The sequence below is a fragment of the Ornithorhynchus anatinus genome, chromosome 3 (genome assembly GCF_004115215.2).
Source record: "Ornithorhynchus anatinus isolate Pmale09 chromosome 3, mOrnAna1.pri.v4, whole genome shotgun sequence".
NCBI classification, from domain to species: Eukaryota; Metazoa; Chordata; class Mammalia; order Monotremata; family Ornithorhynchidae; genus Ornithorhynchus; species Ornithorhynchus anatinus.
Window position 1 is genome coordinate 6,716,052 of NC_041730.1, and position 23,230 is coordinate 6,739,281.

Below are 23,230 nucleotides of genomic sequence, written 5' to 3' on the forward strand. Positions count from 1 at the left end.
TGCCGGGGCGGCGGGCCGGGAGTCGACCGGCGATTCCAGGAGGTTGGCGCCTGGGCCGAGGCTCGCCTCCAGGCCCCTGACGGGTTAACTCCGGCTCGTGACACTTTGGTTTATTTCTGCCGGTGAACCCGGGTGCCCATCCCCCACCTCCCCAGCCCCCGCACACTCTCCTCCTCCCCGGAGAGACGCACGCGGAGGGGAAGGGGAGTAAGGGCAGGGAGAAACACGGGCTCGTGCGGCGGCATGTGTAGGGATGCCGACGTGCACACCGAAGGAAAACCTTGGGCCACCCTCCTTCAAAATCCCTGCCCGTTTCCCCCAAACTCCCCGTTCCTCCCTGTCCGTCCATCCAGCCTGCCACTCCGCCCTTCCCGCGTCTTCCTCTCCGACCCCCTTCCTGCCTTTTATTTTCCATTTCTTTCCCTTTGGGAAGAGAGGCAGAAACAGCGAGGAGAGACCCAGGTGGAGACGGGCACAGACAGACAATAGCAGAGAGAGAGAGAGACACACACACACACGCACACAGAGAGGGAAGAAACAAAGAAGAAACTTAGACTTGGCTGGGGAGAGGTGGAGACAAGTCGGAGGAGAGGGAGGAGAGAGGAGGGAAGAGGAAAGAGGGAGGAGGAGGGGGGAAGAGAAGGAAGAGCGGGGAGAAGTCATCCCATCGGGATGGATCCGTCGTTTTTTTATTGCTATATTAGCTTAGTACAGTGCTTTGCACACGACAGGCGCTCAATAAATACGACCGAATGAACCAACGGGCCAATACCACCATCAGACGAACAATCCGGGTGAGGCGGCTGGCTCTGGGGAGGACGAACCAGGGCCAGAGATAGGAGTGAGGTGAGCCGTGTGGGTGGGCTGTCCTAGACAGGGCCACGAAGCACGGGGAGAGCCAGAGATCCAAGGCGACAAAGGGGAGGCCCTCCGAGGAGGCCCCGGGTCAGGAGGCAAGGGCACGGACGATGCCGGGGCGGCAGAGCCGCTGGGGCGGAGGGACTGGGACCGAGGAGAGGCCCTCTTGCGTTCAATAAAAAGGAACTTAATAAAATATTTAAAGGGGAGAGGCTCGGTTGTGAGCACGAACCGTCGGCTAAAAATATTCTGCGGTCAACCGGGTCCGGAGGGATGAGACGGGAGAAATCCACCGCGGACACCGGGGCCGGACGGCGGGGACTCCCAAGGCAGCGGGCGGCTTCCGGGACCGGGGGCGGACGACAACGAGAACTAGGGCGCATCCCCTGGCCGGCTCCAGCCCCCTAACCCGGACGGATGGGCACGGGCTCCCCCAACTGCACGGAGAATCCAGGCCCCTTGCCTCCGCCCGGGAATCATCTTCCAGAACCCAAACATCCAGCTCCCGCCACTGGCTCTGTTCATTCAAGAGTATTTATAATAATAATAGTAATAATGTTGGTATTTGTTAAGCGCTTACTATGTGCAAATCACTGTTCTAAGCGCCGGGATAGATACAAGGTGATCAGGTTGTCCCTCGTGGGCTCACGGTCTTCATCCCCATTTTACAGACGAGGTAACTGAGGCCCAGAGAAGTTAAGTGACTTATCTCACACTCCTCCCAGAACGTCACGTCCTGTCTCCCGGGCCTTTGATCCTTCCTTCCCTCTCCTCTCTCCGCTCCGCCCCCCCCCCCCCCCCCCCCCCCCCCCCCCCCCGGGCCCCGATATCACTTCTGTCCCCGCTCCCCGCCCGGCCTCGGTGTTCCCGTGCCCCCGAGGCGTCGGGGGGGAGTCTGAGCCCAGATAAGGAGACGTCGGACACGCAGGGTTGGCGGCCGCAGTTTCGACCCCCGGAATCCAGGACGTGACGAGAGGCGGGAGGGGAAGGGAGACTGAGGAAGACTAGGACCAGGGAGGCCCGTGGAGGCAGCCGAGGGGGGACGTGGGAGGCGAAAGCTGGTTTCCCGACTCCGGCGCTGCCGCGACGGAAGAGGGGAGGAGAAAAGTCTGGAGGAGCCATTCCCGCCAGAGCCCTACCTGGCCCAAAGCCCGCTCCTCACCCTCGCCCCCAGTCCCACCCCACTGAGGCGCTGCTCCTCGTCGCCCCCCGCGCCCTCCCGCGGCTCGATTCCCGTGGCCCCCCCGGCGTCCTACTGCCCTGCCTGGAGACTCACCCCGCCCTCGCCCTCCGTCCCTCCCTAAAACCGGGCCGGGGCCCGCGGCGAGGAGCGCCCGAGTCGAGGGCGGGACTGGGCGGATTCGGGGGCGCTCCGGGTGCCCCAGCTCGGAGAGGAGGCGGGGGTGGGGGACAGGGCGCGGGAACCGGGCAGGGCCCCACCTCGATGCGTCCCGTGTCGGGCTGGAAGCCGCGGGCGGGGTCCTCGGTGGTGACGCGGCACTGGATGGCGCAGCCGTTGATGCGGACGTTCTCCTGCCGCAGGCCCAGGTCGGGCAGGCTCCGGCCCTCGGCCACGTGGATCTGGGCGTGGACCAGGTCCACGCTGTCGAGAGAAGGCGGGGGTCAGGGTGGGAGGGATGGAGACGACCGACAGGCCGGGACCGCCGCGGGGGCTGATGATGATGATAACGGTATTCGTTAAGCGCTCGCTGAGTGTCAGGTGAGCACTGGGGTGGAAACAAGCAGATGGGGTCGGACGCCGTCCCCGTCCCACGTGGGGCTCACGCCCTCGCCCCCCGTTGTACAGGTGAGGTCGCTGAGGCCCAGAGGAGTGAAGTCACTTGCCCAGGGTCACACAGCAGACAAGCGGCGGGGCCGGGATCAGAACCCATGACCTTCTGACTCCCGGGACCGCGCTCTATCCGCTACGCCAGGCTGCGTCTGATGGATGCCCGTAGGGTCATCCGGGGGACGTGGGGAACCAGGCCCAACCCGGGTTTGGGGGTCTGTCCCGGCCCGGAAACGGGACGAGCGCCTTCAGCCAGTGCCTCCCCACCTAGCGAAGCCCCCGGCCACCTCCCACCCCGTTCCCAAGTACTCAACTCTCCTTCGTGCGGTGGTCTGCGCGCAGTAAGCGCTCAATAAATACATTCAACCCATTGGTTTGATTGATTACCACTAACGAGCTCCACATGGGACAGGGACCGTAAGCTCGTGGGTACGGGGAATGTGTCCGTTTATGATAGCGTTGTATCCTCCCAAGTGCTTAGTAGAGTGTCCCGCACACAGTAAGCGCCCGGTGAATGCGACTGAATGAATGACTGTGTCCCTCCCAATTTAGGTGTATCTACCCCAGCGCTCGGTACAGTGCCTGGAACGTAGTAAGCGCTTAAGAAATGCTACAGTGATTTCCAGTTAAGTCATTCTGCCACTTCTCAGCTGTGTGACTTTGGGCAAGTCACTTAACTTCTCCGTGCCCGAGTCACCCCATCTCTAGAATGGGGATTACGGCCGTGAGCCTCACGTGGGACAACCCGCCGACCTCGTATCTACCCCTGCGCTTAGAAGAGTGTTTGGCACATAGTAAGCGCTTCACAGACACCTTTAGCGTTATGTCTTCATTTGCCCGGGACCCGACGAAGCAGCAGCCGTTCAAAGCCTCCCTCTCCCCTCCCCTTCTGGGGAGCGGAGATGTTCGGAGGAGTCAAGATAGGAGAGATCATCCTTGCTGGGGAAGATGCCAGCAACCGGCAGACTTGTTCCTACGGGCACTGGTCATCTCCCCTCCGTGCTTCGGCCCTTCTCCTTCCCACCCTTTCCCCGACTGCCTCACGGGTGGTCCTGCCTCAAATCTGGCCCAGTTAAGCAGCTCCCCGACAACTCCCCGGAGAGCCTGCAACTTCCCCGGACCCGGATGCCCCCGGTTCGGGTGCCGCGGGTTCTCAGATGGGCACAGGACGTTGAGGAGCTTGGCCGGCGTGCGGTGGCGTCCGGGGCCCGCCCCTGCGGCCCAGTTCCTCGGCCTAGTCCCTTCCACCCCAGAGAAATCCAGGCCCCCTCAGCTCGCCCACCTCGCCCGGGTTTAATTCAGCTTTAATTCAGGAGCGGCCTGGGCTCAAACAGCTGGAAAGTGATTCTGGGCGTTTACGGTACTCCCGTGCTGGGCCCGATCGGCTGTCGGCCCGGTTTGTCTGTACTGATTTTCAGATCAGCCGAGACGGTGAGACGGCCTAAGCGGGTGAGTTTCCCCCCGGTGAAAACCCAGACCTGAAACCCAACCCTGCTCCGAGCTGCCGCTGCCCGTGTGGGTCGCTGAGAGGGCGGGCGGGGAGAAGCCCCCACATTCTGGGTGGCACCACGCGGTTCCGAGGCAGACCCGTGGGGCCCGCCCCCCCCGGCCGCCGGTCCCCCGGGGCGGCGGGGCGGCCGCCGGCTCCCGGGGAACGTGGCCTCCCGGGAGATCGCTCTCCCAATGCTTAACGGATCGGGCGGCCGGCGCGAACTATCCGACTCTTCCCCTCTCGGCTTTCCGGGACCCGCCGGGGTTCGGGACGTGGGGCTGGGCGGTCCCCGGCGCCGCCCCCCCCCCCCGGCCACGCCCCCGGCCCCTCCCCTCGCGTGCCCCGGCCCCCCACACTCACTCGGTGATCTCCTCGGTGACCGTGTGCTCCACCTGGAGCCGGGAGTTGACCTCGATGAAGTAGTGCTTGCCGAACTTGTCTATGAGGAACTCCACCGTGCCGGCGTTCTCGTACCCGACCTGTGGGAGAGCGGAGTGAGGCCGGGGGCCGGCCGGGAGACGCGGAAGAGCCGGCGGGGGGTCCCGGGCCCCCCCCCCCCCCCCAGTGAGGAGCCAAGCAAGTGAGGCCGGGGAAAAGGGAGGGCGGCCCCTCCCCTCCGTCGGTGGTCCCGGCTTGACGTGCCCCCTCGGCGAGGGCCCTCTCTGCCCCGCGACTCCGGGCGGAGACTCCCGCCGCTCCAGCCTAGCGAGAGACAGCACGGTGTGACGGACGGGGCCCGGGCCCGGGAGTCAGAAGGTCACGGGTTCTGATCCCAGCCCTGCCGCTCGTCCGCTGTGTGACCTCGGGCATGTCACTTCACCTCTCTGGGCCTCGGTCGCCTCATCCGTAAAACGGGTTGGAGAGCGTGAGTCCCGTGTGGGTCAGGGCCAGTGCCCAACCTCAATACCTTGCATCTCCCCCAGCGCTCAGAGCAGTGCCTGGCACGCAGTAAGCACTTCACGAATACCATCATCATCATCATCATCATCATCATCATCCCGCCACTGAGGCACCACTCCCCTCCCAGAGTCCAGGCCACCAAGCCCGCTCTCCCCACCCCCGCCGGGGCACCGTTTCCCCAAACTGACAGGTTCTCAAGTGGGCGGCCGCGCCCAGAAACGTGGCCTCGGAAGGTGCGAGGGCCCCGACCCCGGCTGGCCCCACCCGGGCTGGGGCCCGGGCTGGTCTTCGGGATCTAGCCTCGGCCGGAAACGAGCCCAAACGGCCCTTTTCTTGACATTTCACCCCTGCCCGCTGGCGTGAGGGCCGGCTAAGCGCTTAGTACGGTGGTCTGCACACAGTAAGCGCTCAATAAATACAACCGAATGAATGAATGAATGGCGTCCCCCGAAGACTCTCAAGCAAAGGGACAAACTCGCCGTCGGGAGCATCTGCTCCTGGGACCGGGATCAGCCTGCAGGTGGAGAGGGGGGATGTCCGGGTCCACTGGAATTTGGAGGGGCCGGGGGGTTGGGGGACAAGGCCACGGAGGCTAGGCGGAGGCCCCCACCGCCCAGACTCCTGGAGAAGGAGCAGGACCTAGTGAGAAGCGGCGTGGCTCAGTGGAAAGAGCCCGGGCTTGGGAGTCACAGGTCATGGGTTCGTATCCCGACTCCGCCGCCTGGCAGCTGTGTGACCGTGGGCGAGTCGCTTCACTCCTCGGTGCCTGTCACCTCATCCGTAAAATGGGGATGGAGACGGTGAGCCTCACGTGGGACCACCTGATGACCCCGTGTCTCTCCCAGCGCTCAGAACATGTGCTCTGCACATAGGAAGCGCTTAACGAATACCGACATTATTATTAATTCGCAGGTGTGGAAGTCCGAAGGACCTGGGTTCCTATCCTAGCTCCGCCACTCGTCGGCTGCGTGGTCTTGAGCAAACCACTTCTCCGGGCCTCGGCTCCCTCAACTGTAAGACGGGGATGAAGACTGGGAGCCCCACGTGGGACGGGGCGACCGCGTCCGCCCCGATCGGCTCGCGGCTACCCCGGTGCTCAGTACGGTGCGCTTAACGGATACCACAAAAAGAAACAGAGAGGAGGAGGAGGAGGAGGAATCCAAAGCCCACGGGGCCGCCCGGGCCCGCTGACCCCCCCCCCCCCGGGCCGGACCTCCTGCCTCCCCACCTCTCCCCCGCAGGCCCGACCCCTCGGGCCCCTCGGGCCCCGGCACCTGCTTGGCCAGCTTGACGGAGTCGTTGGTGAGGCGGGTCCGGAGCTGGGGGGGCAGGTGGGCGGCGGGCGCGATCTCTACCACCTTCTGGTGACGCCGCTGGATGGAGCAGTCCCGCTCGTACAGGTGCAGAACGTTTCCGTACTGGTCCCCTGCGGGGAGGAAGAGGAGGAGGAGATGGCGCCGGCTCACCCCGGGCACCGCCCCAACACGAGGGAACCCGGTCAGGGAGGGCCACTCTCCGGCCGCCCGTGAATCGGGATGTCACTCGGGAGACTTCGGAGACGCCGATCCTCCTCCGGTGTCTCCCCCCCTGCTAGAAAACCCACCTGCCTCCGCGACTCCCCCCCATTCCCGTCCTTCCGGACGCGGGAGGCCCGTGAGCTTTCTCCCGCAGAGCTCCGAGGGCAGAGAGGAAGGCCTGATAATAACGGTGGCATTTGTTAAGCGCTCACTACGTGCCGAGCGCCGTTCTAAGCGCCGGGGGATACGACGTGGGGCTCACGGTTTTCATTCCCCATTTTCCAGATGAGGTCACCGAGGCCCAGAGAAGCGAAGCGACTTGCCCGAAAGTCACACAGCTGGCAAGCGGCGAGCCGGGATTAGTACCACGACCTTCTGACTCCCAAGCCCGGGCTCTTCCACCGAGCCACGCCGCTTCTAGCTCCGCACGCTCCTGCAGGGATAAAGGGGCTGAGCTCCCCGCGGGCGGGGAACGAGGGTCACCCCTCCGCGCTCGGTGGGGCTCCTTCGCGCCCCGCGGCCAGCAGGACTACCGCTGAGCCGGGGCGGGGAGGGGCGCTCACCTAGAATCTGCACCTCGATGTGCCGGGGCTTTTCGATGAACTTCTCCACAAACAGGGGCCCCGTCGCCGAAAGCCGCCAGGGCCTCCGAAAACGCCCGGGTGTAATTCTCCTCCAGCTCCTGAGAGGAAGACGAGGGGTCGGCTCTCCGCAGGCTCTCGGGGGCGCGACTCCCCCCACCCTCGTCCCCCAGCCCCGCGACCGCCCCATCCCCCCGGTCCGGGAGTCCCCGGCCCCCACCCCACCCCCCGCTCCTTCCTCCGAGCCTCGCCGACCCGCTCACCTCATAGCTGCGGACCACCCTCATGCCTCGGCCCCCGCCCCCGTAGGCCGCTTTGAAGATGATGGGGAAGCCGTAGGTGTTGGAGAACTCGTGCGCCTCGTGCAAGGAGGCGATGGGGGCATCCGTTCCCCGGGACCACGGGGACGCCTGCGGAGAACACCTGGCGTACTCTCCCAGACTCCCGGGCGGAGGTGGTCCGCCCCGAGCCGGCCCTCGGGCGATCGACCGGGGGATCGAACGGGAGCCGAGTGGGCGGGCGGGGCCCGGGTCCGCCTCTTGGGCCTGCTCCCCTCCCCGCCGGGCCCCGCGCCCTACCTGCCGCCACGGCATGGAGCGGGCCTCCACCTTGTCGCCCATCTTGCGCACCACTTCCGGGCTTGGGCCGATGAAGCGGATGCCGGGCGTCGAGGCAGGCCTGGGCGAAGTCGGCCCGCTCCGACAGGAACCCGTAGCCGGGGTGCACGGCGATCCACTCGTTCTCCTGTTCGGGGAGGGGGGCGGAGGGGCGGGGCGCCCGGTTGGCAGCCTCCCGGCCTCCTCCGCTCGGGCAGCCCCCCGGTTCGCTCCCCAGCGGGGCCTTCGGTCCGCGCCGCCCCTCCCCGCGGGGAGGCTCACCTTGGCCACCTTGATGATGTCCGGGATGTGCAGGTAGGCCTGCACGGGGGGTGAGGCCGCGGCCGATGAGGTAGGCCTCGTCCGCCTTCTGCCGGTGCATCTGCCCCGTGTCCTGCTCCGAGTATACCGCCACCGTGCGGATGCCCAGCTCCGTGCAGGCCCGGAATACCCGGATGGCAATTTCACCTAGGGGAGAGCCCGGAGGCTGGGAGGCGGGAAGCCTGGGTTCCGGGACGGGGCGCGGCGATCTTGGGGGGGGGGGAGGTCTGGGGAGAGAACGGCAGGGTCTAGGAGGGGAGCCGCCGGGGATGGGGTGGGAGTCCGCCCAGGCGGGCGTCCGGTCTGGAGGGCGGGGCGGGGGGGGGGGGCGAGCTCACCTCGGTTAGCGAGCCATTGACCTTCTTGATGGGCTTGTACTCCAGGTGTCGGGCGTTCGGGGAGGCGGCGGGGACGGTCGAGGCCCGTCGGACCCCCAGGAGCCTCAGGCCCCCACGGGCCAGGTGGAACCGCACCATCTGGGGAGACGGACCGGGGTCAGGGCGGCCCCCCGCCCCCCCCAGGGCGGAGCCCGCGGCCGACCCCTACGTCTCCGCCCCGGGCCTCCGGCCCCGCTCGCACCCCCTTGCCGCGTCCCGGACGGGCCCCCGGGCACGAGAGCAACCACCGGACAGAGAGCCGGTGGGGATGCGTCTGGTCTACTATCATGCTCTCCCAAGCGCTCAGTACGGTACAGATGGGCACACGGTAAGCGCTCAATAAATACGACCGACTGGTCCCTGCCCCCGGGGAGGAGCGGAGCCGGAGACGTGCGGAAGAGAGCGGAGCGGCTAGGTGGGAGCGGAGGAGGAGGGATTTAAGGCTGACGGGGAAGGACGGCGGCAGGCCCGGAACCCTGCCCTCAGGTCAACGCTGCCGCCGCCGCCGCCGCCTCCTCCTCTCCGTCCCCCGTGCCGCCCCCCGGGGCCCCTTCTCCCCGCCCCCCCCCCCCGGCGGGTCCCAGCCTCTCCCGCCGACCCTCTGGACCGCGTCTACGCCCGGGTCCCGGACGGCCACTCGCTCCCGTCGCAGTCGGCATTTTGGCCTCTTCCGGGCCCGGCTGGCCTTTGTCCTCGCGGGCCCTCTTTCCCCACCCCCCGGGGGGAGGCGCGGATCCAGCCCCCCCTTCTCCGGAGGGGAAAACCGGGCCCCGGAACCCTTCGGCCGGCTAGAGGCCTGACCCCCCCCCCCCCCCCGCCCCCCCGACCGAGGCCTCCGAGCGGCGCGGCCTAGTGGACGGAGCCTGGGCCTGGCAGTCAGAGGACGTGGGTTCCGATCCCAGCCCTGCCACGTCTGCTGCGTGACCTCGGACCAGTCGCTTCGCTTCTCTGAGCCCCATCCGTAAAACGGGGACGAGGGCCGCGAGCCCCACGTGGGACAGGGACCGGGTCCGACCCCATTACCTCGGATCTACCCCGGGGCTTAGAACGGTGCCCGGCGCGTGATGAGGGCTTAACAGATAGCGTGGTTATCATCGTCGTCATCGTTATCGTTTCCCCTACTCCCTCTCCCCGCCCCGTGGCCCAGGCCCTTGATGTTCACCCCACCCTCAACCCCGCAGCGCTTAGGTTCATATGCGCCATCTCTTCAAATGTCTGCCTCTCCCGCTACGCCGTGAGCTCCTCGGGGGCAAGGAACGTGTCTCCCAACTCTGGACTGTGCTCTCCCAGGGGCTTTCGTCGTCCAGTGTTCCGCACGCAGTAAGCGCTCAATAAATACCACCGACTGACCGCTTGATCCCCGCACCCCCTTCTCGGGACAGGTTAACCTCCGCCTCCGGGCGTCGGTTCGGCCGGCAGGGGAGAATCGGTTGCGCGTCCCCCGGGGGAGTCGCCCTCCCCAGGCCTAAGGGGAGCAGAGGCCAAGAGCCGGGAGCCGACGCGTCCGTTTGGTTTAGTAATGATAATGATAATGTTGGTGTTTGTTCAGCGCTTACCACGTGCCGAGCACTGTTCTAAGCGCTGGGGTAGACCCAGGGTGATCAGGTTGTCCCACGTGAGGCTCACGGTTCATCCCCGTTTTACAGACGAGGTAACTGAGGCCCAGAGAAGTTAAGTGACTCGCCCACGGTCCCACAGCTGACGAGTGGCAGAGCCGGGATTCGAACCCATGACCACCGACTCCGAAGCCCGGGCTCTTTCCACCGAGCCACGGTTTAGTAAAACGTTCCCGCCGGTTGGGACACCAAGCGCTTAGTCCGGTGTTCGGGACGTGGTGAGGGCTCAGTAGATACCACCGGTTGATTGATTGACTGATTGATTGAGACCACCTGACTTTCAGCTCCGCGATTCATCTCTATTAATGTCCGTCTCCCCCGCTGGACCGTAAGCCTCCACGTAGACGGGGAATGGATCCACCAACTCTGTCACGCTCTAGTCTCCCAAGCACTTAATACAGTGCTCCGCACGCAGCGAGCGCTCAATAAATACGACCGATCGACTCTGCGGCACGAGGACAAGGCCAGCCCGGCTGCCGAGAGGCGGCGGGACCGGGGGACCGGGGCCCGTCGAACGTGGGGGCCGTTTGCCACCGTGTCTGCCGCGTGACCCTGGGCGAGTCACTCACCTTCTCTGTGCCTCAGTCACCTCGTCCATAAAGTGGGGATTGAGCCCCACGTGGGACAGTGGCTGGGACCAATCCGATTGGCCTTTATCCGCCCCAGAGCTTAGTACGGGGCCCGGGAACGCGTAGTAAGCGTTTAACATATACCACTATTATTATTATTATTATTGTTCTCTGGGATCGGGGGACGAGCGGGGAACGGGGTAGGCCTCGAGAGGCAGAAACGGTCTAGGCCTGGGGCCGCGGGGAGGGAGGTTAAACGACCAGCTCCCCTAATTGGGTGGCGGCCAGGTCTGGGGGCAGGTGTTTGCGGAAGGTGAGGGGTCGGGGCCACAGCCTTGACCGTTTCAGAGAAGTGCGGGAAACCGGACGGGGGCGGGAGGAGGAACCGCAAGTGTGGAAAAGACAGCAGGCAAAGGGATGGAATCAGTCCTCACTCCCCGGTCCCGGCCCCACGGCGGAGGGATCCCCCGAATCTCCCTTCCCGGGCCATCACCCCGTTCATCCCTCTGCCCCACCCGCCCCGGACCGCCCCACCCCCTCAACCCCTGACTTTCCAGGCCTGCCTGGAAGGGGCCGCGACGTCCCCCCGAGCGCGTCCGTCCACCCACGGCGGGGGTCACGCTAGAGCCCGACAAACCCCCCCCGTACGACCAGCGCCGCGACCCCATCAGCGCGGGCCGCCCGGCGTGCGGGACGCCCCCGTCCCACCCGCAGCGCACCTACGCCACAGACCTTGAGGACGCGTAGGCACACACGCAAACGACACGAGCCCTCCCGCACCTCCTCCGTCACCCCCGCCGGGGGCCCGGGAGTACTCACGCCGCCGGGAGCCGGGCGGACCGAGCTGACGGGCGGAGCGCCGGGCACGGGGCCTGGAGCTCAGCCTGCTCGGTGGGAGGAGTGGGCACGGGAAGGCGCGAGTGAGCCCTCCCCGTCGCCCGCCCCGTCGGCCCCACCCGCCCCGGGTCGGTGGCCCCAGAATACAAAGTCCGGCAGGGAGGCGGATGGCTGCGGACTTGGGCTCCGGCCAAGGACGGGACCGGAGGTTCCGGGGCGGGGGGGGGGGGGAGGGAACGCTCTCTTCGGTGTCGGGGGCCGGGGGGCCTCCTCCCCCCCTCCCCACTTCGGGGCCGAGGGAGGCCGTCGTCGGCTGGGCGCCCGGACCCTCGCCCAGGGGAGAAGGGGGTGCCGTCCGGCCGTCCGTTGGTCGAGCGGCGAGAGAAGCAGTCGATAGCGGGCCCGGCTCAGCCCACGCACGGCGGGGAGGACAGGGCCGCCGGGTGAACGGGGGCCCCTCGGCGGGGAGGGGCGGCCTCGGGAAGTATCGTCGACGGACGGCAGACCCCCAGCCTGGGCCCCGCGGAAGGAAACCACTGCGGGAGGCAGAGCGGGTTCCGGCGGGAAGAGCGGGGGCGGCGGGTGGGATTCACGAGATCTCATCCCGGCCCCGCCCCTGGCCTTGTGGGTGACCTTGGGACAGTCACTTCACCTCGCTGGGCCTCCCTTTCCTCGCCAGTAAATTGGGACGGGGACCGTGCCCGACTTAATAACCTTGACTCTACCCAGGCCCTCTGCACGTGCTCCGTGCTTAGTAAAGGAAGCGTGGCTTAGTGGAAAGAGAGCCCGGGACTGGGAGTCAGGGGACCCGAGTTCCGGTCCTGACCCCGCCACTTGCCCGCCGCGTGACCTTGGGCAACTCACCGAACTGTTCCGTGCCTCGAAACGGGGATAAAACACCTCTTCCCCCTCCCACTTAGACTGTGAGCGCCACGTGGGCCGAGGACCGGATCATCTCGTATCCGCCTCGGCGCTCAGTACGGTGGTCGGCACCCAACGGGCGCTTGACGGATACCGCGGTGATTATTAAATACCACAGTCGGTCGTCCGGAAAGCGGACGCGGGAGTGATCCGTTTGCTCTAGACCCGTTCCTGCCTCGGGGGAGAGAGAGGAGGCGGCCGGGCCGGGCCCGCGTCGGCTGGCGGACCGTGACCCCGGCCGGGGTCTAGCCGAGGGGCGGCTAAATCTGGCGTGCCAGCGGAAGAGCGCGGGCGGGGGCTGGGACACGTCCCGGCAGTCTCTGGGGCAACGGCCCGGGCAGCACGTTTTCTCCCACTCCCTTTCTGCCTTCCTGGCGGGCAGGTGAGGCTCAGCTGGGCCCCACCGAAAGGAGAACAAGCGTCAGCTGGGCTCGGGCCAGTTCCTCCCCCCCCCCCCCCCCCCCCAGGGGCTCGGCTCGGGCCCGGCTCCATAACTCTAGCCCGGGCGGAGCTCAAATTCCAGCGTTTCCCGAACAGGACGTCGGCGTTCCACGCCCGCGCCGTCCGTCGGGCCCGAGGGACGGCGGAGTCACCCGACGGGCGCCTCGGGGCCATCTGGGAGTCAACCGGTGGTATTTATTGAGCGCCTTCTGTTTGCAGAGACCTGTACTGGGCGCTTGGGCGAGACCAATATAACAGAATTGGTAGACACATCACCTGCCCACAAGGAGTTTACAGAGGGAGGGAGCGGCAGACACTAAAATAAATTAGGGTTAAGGGCCCGAGGGTGGGGTGAATTAAAGGGAAACGGGTTCAAGGGCAGGGGCGACGCAGAAGGGAGAGGGAGTGGGGGAAATGAGAGCTTAGGCGGGACGGCCTCTTGAAGGAGGTGTGATTTTTAGCAAGGTTTTGAAGGTGGGGAGAACGACGGTCTGTCGGACGTGACGCGGGTGGGGATTCCAGGCACCGGGCGAGGGGGCGGGGGCGAGACGGACGAGCTCGAGGTGCGGCGAGTAGGGGAGCGGTAGAGAAGAGAAGATTGCGGGCTGGGTTGCGGTAGGAAATCAGGTAGGAGGGGTTGAGCTGACCCAGTGATTTAAAGCCTACGGCAAGGAGTTTCCGTTTGACGCGGAGGTGGACGGGCAAGCACCGGAGCTTCTCGAGGAGTGGGGAGAGGTGGACCGAACATTTTTTTTTTTTTAGCAGAACGATCCAGGCGCTTTAGTTTTATCATATTTACTGAGCGCTTAATGTGGAGCAGAGTGAAGTGTGGACTGGGAGGAGGCAGAAGGCAGGGAGGCCAACGAGAAGCGGCAGGGACAGCGGCTAGAGCGCGGGACCGGGAGTCAGAAGGATCTGGGTTCTGATCTCGGCTCCGCCAACGCCGGGCGAGCCACTTCACTTCTCTGGGCCTCAGTCACCTGGTCCGTCAAACGGGGCTTAAGACCGCGACGCCCCCGCGGGACGGGGGCCGTGTCCGACCCGACTAGCTGGCACCCGCCCCGGTACAGCGTCTGTCACACAGTAAGCGCCTAACAGATACCCTATTAAAAAAGAGGTCGGAGGAGGCGGAAGCGGGAGTCAAGGCAGGATAGGATCGGTGCTTGGATGAGCGTAGTAGTTTGGACGGAGAGGGAAGGCTGGCTTTTTAGCGATGTCGTGAAGGTAGAACTGACAGGATTTGGTGACAGATTGAACGCGTGGGCGGAACGAGAGAGCTCGGTTGAGGATGACGCCGAGGTTACGGGCTTGGAAGACAGGGAAGATGATGAGGAGTTCTGTCTCGGACACGTTAAGTCTGAGGCTAAGTAGAGACGTCCAAGTAGGGACGCCCCGGAGGTGGGAGGAAATGCGAGACTGCAGAAGAGCCAGTTCGGGCTGGACGGGTAAAATTGAGAATCGGCCACGTAGAGACGGTAGTTGAAGTCGGGGGTGCGAGTGAGTTCTCCAGGGGAGTCGGTGTAGATGGACGACGGAAGGGGACCCAGAACTGAGAAGCAGCGTAGCACGGGGATAAAGCGTGGGCCCGGGAGTCAGAGGACCTAGGTTCTAATCCTGGCTCGGGTCGGCTCTATGCCCTTGGGCAAGTCACCGAACTTCTCTGGGCCTCGGTGACCTCATCTGTAGAACGGGGACTAAGACGGCGAGCCCCTGTGGGACTCGGGCTGTGTCCAACCTGATTATTTTGTGTATACACCCCGGTGCTTAGTAATAATAATAATAATAATAATAATAATAACGTCGGTATTGGTTAAGCGCTTACTATGTGCCGAGCACCGTTCTAAACTCTGGGGCAGATACAGGGTCATCAGGTCCCGCACAGGGCTTCACAGTCTTCATCCCCATCTTCCGGATGAGGTAACTGAGGCACAGAGAAGTGACTTGCCCGAAGTCACCCGGCTGACAAGCGGCGGCGCCCGGATTAGAACCCATGACCTCTGACTCCTAAGCCCGTGCTCTTTGCACTGAGCCACGCTGCTTCTCTGCAGGGCCTGTCACATGGTAAACGCTTGACAAATACCACTAAAAAAGAAAAAAACTGAGTCTTGAGGGAGTGGGAGGCAGAGGAGAAGGCTGAGAGAAACTGGCAGAGGAAGAGTGGCCAGAAAACAGGAGGCGAAGGAGGAGCGGACGGCGTAGGAGAAGCCGAGATTAGATAACGTCTCCAGGAGAAGGGGGTGGTCCGGAATGTCCAAGGCAGCCGATAGGTTGAGGGGGTTCAGGATGGAGTAGAGGACGTTGGGTTTGGTAAGGAGGAAGTCACTGGCTACACTGGGGAGGGCAGTTTCCGTGGAGTGAAAGGAACGGAAGCCAGATCGGAGGAGGCCACGGAGAGAATGGGGCCGGGCGGGGAGGACGTGAAGACGGTGGGCGTAGACAACTCGCTCAGGGAATCCGGAGAGAATGGTAGGAGGAAGATGGGGTGATGACAGGAGGGAGCCGGTGGATCGAGAAAGAGTTGCGTTTTGTTTTTTAGGCCGGGGAGAACCCGAGCACGGGTGAAAACAGCGGAGAAAAAGCCAGCGGAGAGCGGACCGTTGAAGACGGCGTTCAGGGAGGGGAGACGAGAGGGGGGCAAGTACTCTGGTAGGAACGGGATAAAGGGATGGGGCCGGAGGAGCAGGTGGAGGGGGTAGACTCTGAGAGGAAGCGGGAGACCTCTTGAGCCGCTGTGGGTAAAGATGGGAAAGGCAGAGACGGGGGCAGGAAGAAGGAGGGGCTCCAGAGTAGCCGGGGAGATGTGAGGGAGTGCCCGCCTGATGGTTTCAATTTTAATCCGTAAACTACATGGCCAGGTCAGTAGGGGCGAGAGACGGGAGGGGAGCCGGGGGACTCGAGGAGGCAGTTGAAAACCCTAGCCTCCGTGCCCGCTCTCGTGTCCACGACGCCTCCGGGGAAGGGGGGGGGGGGTGCCCTTGACTTCACTGGCGCTGTCCTCCCGGTTCTCCTAGTTCTCCGGCGGTTCCTCCTCTGCCTCTCGCCCCCTTACCGTGGGAGTCCCTCGAGGCTCAGTCCAGGATGCCCTTCTATTGTCCATTTACACCCACGCCCCCGGAGAACTCATCCGCTCATCCCCGGAGAACTCATCCGAGAAGCAGCGTGGCTCAGTGGAAAGAGCCCGGGCTTAGGAGCCGGAGGTCACGGGTTCTAATGCCGGCTCCGCCGCTTGTCTGCTGCGTGACTTTGGGCGAGTCACTTTACTTCTCGGTGCCTCAGTTCCCTCATCTGTAAAATGGGGATGAAGAGTGCGAGCCTCACGTGGGACAACCTGATTACCTTGTATCTCCCCCAGCGCTCAGATCGGCGCTCGGCACACAGTAGGCGCTTAACAAATACCAACATTATTATTATCATCCGCCCCCGCAGCTTCAAATACCACCTCTCTGAGAACGACTCCCAGATCTGCTTCTCCAGCCCCGCCCTCTCCCCTCTTCTGCAGCCTCTCATTTCCTTCTGCCTTCGGGACATCTCCGCTTGGATGTCCCGCCGGCCCCCCCCCCAGACTGAACGCGTCCTAAACGGGGCCCCTCATCTCCCCACGCGAACCCTGTCCTCCCTTGCCTATCCCATCCCCGTAGACGACACCGCCGCTCCCCCGTCTCCCGAGCCCGTAACCTCGGCGTTATCCTCCACTCGTCTCTCTCATTCAATCCGTCAGGAAATCCCTCGTTGCCCTGCCCCGCTGAACCCCCGAGCCCCAGGGCAGACCACGACCTTGAACAGAGGGTCAGCCTGACCTGAATTTCCCTCAGAAAGCTCTAGGGGCCGGAGAAAAGATCTGAATTGAATTTCAGGCTCCCTTCCCCCTCTTCTACTAACACCGGGTTGGTTTCCACCTCTCCCTGTAACCGGGGCTTTTTCCTGGGTCTACAGGAGATCAGACCGGGGGCGGGAGGAACCAAAGAACAGGCCCCGGAGCCTTACGACGAAGCCGAAATATCTCGTCTCAGCGGGTGCTAGGTCAGGGCGATGTTCTGATGGGGAAGATACGGGTGACGGAACCCGGCCAAGGGGCCCTCCTCCTCCTCCCCCTCCTGCCCCGCCTCCTTCCCACCCAGGACCGCGAAGGATTGTGTCTCTTGGCCGGGCAGGAGGCCGGGCAACGGCCAGGGCCAACTGTGTCCGGGTGTCCCGGACGGAGAGCAGGGGAGAGGTAGGGGAGGGAAACCTCTTGGCTCCGTTTCCCCTCCGGAGGGCCCAGAGAACCCGACCGCTTTTGGGAAGCGTTTCCTCGCAAGAGCTTAGTACAGCGCTCTGCACACGATGAGCGCTCAGTCGATACCGACTGACCGGAAAACCCCATCGGGGCCCCTCCCTTCTCCCAGGCGAGCTCCCCCGCCGGAAGGCGGAATCCAGACGGAGAGAGCCCCGCGGGCCCCTCTGCGCTGTAAGCTCGCCGTGCGCAGGGAAGGTGTCTGTTCCCTGATGGATCGTACGCTCCCGTCCAGCGCTCTGCACACGGTAAGCGCTCGATTAAAAACGACCGACAACCCAAGTGCTAGGCTGGGCCCGCGGCTTAACAGCCTAACAGGGGAAAGGACACGGGCCCGAGAGTCAGATCCCGGCTCCTCTAAACACGCCTGCTATATAATGTTGGTATCTGTTAAGCGCTTACAAAACTCACCCGTGCTGGGCGGCGGAGGCCCGGGGGGGGGGAGTCGGGGGCGGAGACTCGAGGTCCGGCGATAGACCATTTCTGTATTTTTACCAAGAAAATTCCACGGATCCACTATCGGAACGATTGCAGCTGGAGGCGGGGCGTTCTGGGAGAGGTGCGTCCACGGCGTCAGAGGCGACCCGACGGCGTAATAATGACGACGGCATTTGTCAAGGGCCTACTAGGTGCCGAGCACTGTTCTAAGCGCTGGGGCGGCGCAAGGTAATTAGGGTGTCCCACGGAGGGCTCACGGGCTCCATCCCCATTTTACAGATGAGGGAAGTGAGGCCCAGAGAAGTGAAGTCACACAGCTGACAAGTGGCGGAAGCGGGATTAGAACCCATGACTTCTGACTCCCAACCCCGGGCTCTTTCCACTAAACCACGCTGCTTCTCCAGGTGCCCTCCCAGGCATCCAGTACGGCGCTCTGCTCTCGGGGACGGCGTCCAATAACCGATGCAGGACGAACCGAGGGGGCCACCCGGAGCCTCCCGCTAGTCGGGAGCAGGACTGGGCGTCCCCGGGGGCCACTGCCGGCCCTTCCTCGATTCCGGCCAAGGAGATGCGCTCTCAGCCCCACGGCATTTACGTCCATAGCTGCGATTTATTTATTTCTACTCACGTCTGTCTTCCCCTCTAGGCTGCAAGCTCGTTGGGAGCGGGGAATGTCTCTGTCCTATTGTCGGACTGTCCTCTCCCAAGCGCTCGGCACAGTTCTCCGCACACAGTGAGCGCTCGATAAATACGGCCAGCTGACTGGACAACTCCCGCGCTAGGCCGGACCTGGGGCTTAATAATAATAATAATAATGTCGGTATTTGTTAAGCGCTTACTATGTGCCGAGCACCGTTCCAAGCGCCGGGGTAGACACAGGGGAATCGGGTGGTCCCACGTGGGGCTCACGGTCTTCATCCCCATTTTACAGATGAGGGAACTGAGGCACCGAGAAGCGAAGTGACTTGCCCACAGTCACTCAGCCAAGTGGCAGAGCTGGGATTCGAACTCATGACCTCTGACTCCAAAGCCCGGGCTCTTTCCCCCGAGCCACGCTGCTTCTCTAAGAGCAGGGGCCTGAGGGTCAGAGGACCCGGGATCTAATCCCGGCTCCGCCACGTACCCGCTACGTGACCTTGGTCGAGTCACTCCGCTTCTCTTCGCTTCGGTTTCCTCACCCGCAGAACGGGGACTCCATCTCCTTCTTCGACTGCGAGCCCCGGGTGGGACACGCTTATCTTGCACCTTCTCCGGCACCCGGTACGGCACGTGGCATAAAGTAAGTTCTTAAATACCACAAACGTCGTCAGTATCTTCACGTAACAACATCACGGGCACCATTTTGAGGCCACGTGCCCATCTCCCACCATCTTAGAGTTTTTCCGGGGTGGTGGGAGGAAGGGGGGGAGGAGGGATGACTTCGCCCCCCCGTAAGCCTCCAAAGGGTCCCACCGCCCTTCCGGGGTCCCCCGGCGTCGCTGGCTCTCGGTGGCGGAACTCGGCTGCGGGGGCCTCTAGACCGTAAACCCGCTGTGGCTTATCGTTCTACTGTCCTCTCCCGAGCGCTCAGTACAGTGCTCTGCACACAGTACGCGCTCAATCGATACGGTTGACTGACCGAGGCGCGGCGGAAGGAGGATGGGGCTTGAAATTTTGCAAATGGACACAAAGGGCACCCGGTCCCGGATAGCTCCCGGACGGGGACCGGACCGGCTGAAAAGCCGACGAGCGAGCGTGGACGCTTCTGGAATCCTCCCTTTCCTCTCCACTCAAACGGCTCTAACTCTGGTCCAAGCACTTCTCATATCCGTTACCCCATTTATTTTGTTAACGGAATGTACGTCGCCTTAATTCTATTTATTTGCTATTGTTTCGATGAGCTGTTCGTCCCCTCCGTTCTATTGACTGCCATCGTTCTCGCCCGTCCGTCTCCCCCGATCAGACCGCGAGCCCGTCGGAGGGCAGGGACCGTCTCTGTCTGTTACCGATCTGTCCATTCCAAGCGCTTGGTGCAGTGCTCTGCACAGAGTAAGCGCTCAGTGAATACTACTGAACCAACGGATGAATATCCCGCCTCAGTGGCCGCTTCGACCTCCTCGCTGCCCTCCCAGCGTCCGGCCTCTCCCCGCTCCGGCCGACACTTCACTCCGCTGCCCGGATCGTTCTTCTCTAAAAACGTTGGGTCCCCGTTTCCCCGCCCCGCAAGAACCCCCGGCGGCCGCCCGTCCACCTCCGCGTCGACCAGAAACTTGCTCGTCGGCGGCTTTGAAGCGCTCCGTCGGCTTGGCCCACCCCCCCCCCCTCCCCCCCCCCGTCACTTTATCCTCCCCGCTCTCCTACTCCGACCCAGCCCGCGCACGTCGCTCCTCTCACGCCAACCTGCTCGCCGCACCTCCGTCTCGTCCACCTCTCCGCCGCCAACGTCCTCCCTCTGGCCCGGGACTCCCTCCCCCTTCATCTCTGACAGACCACCGCCCTCCCCGCCTTCAAAGCCTTATTAGAATCACATCTCCTTCAAGAAGCCTTCCCCGATTAACCACTCATTTCCCCCACCTTATCGCTCCCCTCTGGGGCGCTCTTTTTTAAGACGGTATTTGGTAAATGCTTACTACGTACCAGACACCGGACCAAACACCGGGACGAATACCAGATAGTCGGGTCGGGCCCGTCCCCCGTCCCGCCTGGAGCTCCTAGTCTCAATCCCCGTCTTACGGGGTCGGGTAACTGAGGCCCGGAGAAGTTGAGCGACTCGCCCAAGGTCACCCAGCAGACAAACGGTGGAGCCCGGATTAAAATTCGGGTCTTCTACCGCTTCCCTACCCTTGGGAACGTCGATACTCACCCTTGCATCCCCACAGCACTTATTCATTCATTCAACCGCATTTGTCGAGCACTCACTGTGCTGTACTAAGCGCTTGGGAAAGTACGCTTATTCATTCATTCGGCCAACTGTATCTATCGAGCGCGCCCATATCCTTTATACTCCGGGGGCTTCGACCGCGAGCCCCCGGTGGGCCGTGATGATAACAGTAACGATAACGTTGGTATCTGTGAAGCGCTTACTACGGGCCGAGCACCGTTCTAAGCGTCGGGGCAGATACAGGGCCACCGGGCCGTCCCGCGTGAGGCTCACACTCTTAATCCCCATTTTACAGATGACTTGACTGAGGCACCGAGAAGCGAAGCGACTTGCCCAAAGTCACGCAGCCGACAGGTGGCTGAGCCGGGATTAGAACCCATGACCTCTGACTCCTAAGCCCGGGCTCTTCGCGCTGAGCCACGATGATTATCTTGCACCTACCCCGGCACCTAGGGGGCACGGTAAGCTGGGGAAACTGAGGCCCCCACGTTATGCGTCTTCCCTCCCTGCAATCGATTTGAATGATTTTACTATCTGTCTCCCACTTTGGATCGTAGGCTCCCTGTGGGGAGGGACTGTGTGGACCAGGCTCTATTTTCCCGTGCTCTCCCAAGTGCCCAGTACAGTGCTCTGCCCTCGGCAGGCGCTCGACGTACACCGCTGACGGAGGACACGCTAGGGCGGAGGACCCCAGGGGAGGTCGCGGGGGCGGCGAGCTAGTCGGAGAGCCCGGGTGACAGGCGGCTGCTTAGGGGGACCCCAGCCCCCGCCCTCCGCACCCGCTCCCTCCCTGTCCCCTTCCCCTGGTTTCGAGGGGCGGCCGAGGTGACCCGTGCGGAACCGGACGGGAGGCCTCCGATCCCCGGGGGAGGCCGGTTTCCGGGATGGCGACGAGAAGCGGCGTGGCTCGGTGGCAAGAGCCCGGGCTTGGGAGTCGGAGGTCATGGGTTGGAATCCCAGCTCCGCCGCTTGTCAGCGGCGGGACCGCGGGCCAGTCACTTCACTTCTCTGGGCCTCAGTGACCTCATCTGTCAACTGGGGATTAACTGGGAGCCTCCCGGGGGACCACCTGATGACCCCGGATCTCCCCCAGCGCTTAGAACGGTGCTCTGCACGTAGTAAGCGCTTAACGGCCAGGTAGTATTCTCTGGCCCTCAGTTCCCTCATCTGTGATGATGACGACGACGACGATGTTGGTATTCGTTAAGCGCTTACTATGTGCAGCGCACCGTTCTAAGCGCTGGGGGGGACACAGGGGAATCGGGTCGTCCCAGGTGGGGCTCACGGCCTTCGTCCCTATATTGCAGATGAGGTCACCGAGGCACAGAGAAGTGAAGCGACTCGCCCACAGTCACACGGCTGACAAGGGGCAGAGGCCGGGATTCCAACCCATGACCTCTGACTCCAAAGCCCTCTGAGCCCTACTCGGGACCACCCGTATCTAAGTCGGCGCTTAGAACGGTGCTCGGCACATAGTAAGCACTTGACAGATGCCGACGCTATTATTATTATTAAAAAGCAGCGTGGCCTAGGGGATAAGAGCCCGGGCCCGGGAGTCGGAGGACCCGGGTGGTCGGCCCGGCCCCGTCGCCCGTCTGCCGTGGGACCCCGGGCGAGGCACGTCGCTTCTCTGGGCCTCAGTTCCCTCGTCCGTAGACGGGGGATTAAGACGGTGAGCCCCGAGTGGGGCACGGACCGCGTCCGACCCGATTTGCTCGCACCTAAGAGAAGGGAAGCGGCCTGGCTCGGTGGAAAGGGCCCGGGCTTGGGAGTCGGGGGTCATGAGTTCGAATCCCGGCTCCGCCACTTGTCAGCTGGGTGACTGTGGGCGAGCCACTTCACTTCTCCGGCCCTCAGTTCCCTCGTCTGTAAAACGGGGATTAACCGGGAGCCTCACGTGGGACGACCCGATGACCCGGCATCTCCCCCAGGGCTTAGAACGGTGCTCGGCATATAGCAAGCGCTTAACAGATACCAACGTTATTATTCTTGTTATTACCCCGGTGCTCAGGAGAGTGCCCGACAGATAGCGAGTGCCTAACGAATACCCTTTAAAAGAACAAACAAACAAATAGGAGACGTCATCGGGTCCGTCCTAAACTGGACCCGCCCCCTGCGGGGGCCGGAAGCCCGGGGAGGATACGGAAGAGGTTTAAACCTCCACCTCCCCAGTCCGGTCGCCGCGGGGGCGCGGGCCGGGGAGAGATTGGGCAGAGCGGGACGGACGGAGAGTTCCCGAGGCTGAGGGCGGGCAGGGAGGGAGGAGATCGCTGATCGCCGCGGAGCCGGGTTCGGGGCCTTCCCGCGGAAACCCATCAGTAGGGCCTTGTTAAATGAGTCAGGAAAATCTCAGCGAGCCCGGCCCCGAGGGGAGTCAGGTGTAACCGAAAGGAGACATTAACTCTGCCCGGATCGGGCCGGGGACGATTCAGTCGCTCCGGAGTGGAACTCTCCGAAGGTCAAGGGGCTCGCCGGGGAGCCGGGCGGGCGGTAACGACGATCGTATCGAAGGCCTGACTATCTGCCAAGCGTCCAACCAAGATAAACCGGCTCCGTCCCGGTCCCGGGCGGGAGTCCCACGCTGAGGGTGGGGGGGGGGTGGGGGGGAGAGGTATCTCATCCCCATTTTGGAGAGGAAACCGGGGCCCCCCCAAAAGGAAAGGGACTTGCCCGAGGAGACGGGTTTGGCAGAGAGGGCATTGGAACCCAGGTCCTCTGTCTCCCAGGCCCGGGTTAATAATGATAATAGCAACAGTAATAATGATCACGGTGTCTGTTAAGAGCTTACTACGCGCCAGGCACCGGACTGAGCACCGGGGTAGATGCGAGATAGGTCGGACACAG

General features: G+C 63.6%; 1 protein-coding gene across 1 annotated transcript in view; it reads right to left on the reverse strand.

Annotated features, from left to right (window-relative positions):
• PC (pyruvate carboxylase) overlaps positions 1–23,230 on the reverse strand; it is a 100,516-nt gene that overhangs the window by 19,722 nt on the left and 57,564 nt on the right. Inside the window, 11 exon segments of the mRNA XM_029059810.2 lie at positions 2,299–2,461; positions 4,500–4,618; positions 6,314–6,465; positions 7,120–7,174; positions 7,176–7,238; positions 7,401–7,547; positions 7,716–7,799; positions 7,801–7,881; positions 8,016–8,063; positions 8,065–8,220; positions 8,414–8,530. Of these exon segments, the coding sequence (XP_028915643.1) occupies positions 2,299–2,461; positions 4,500–4,618; positions 6,314–6,465; positions 7,120–7,174; positions 7,176–7,238; positions 7,401–7,547; positions 7,716–7,799; positions 7,801–7,881; positions 8,016–8,063; positions 8,065–8,220; positions 8,414–8,530 (1,185 nt within the window).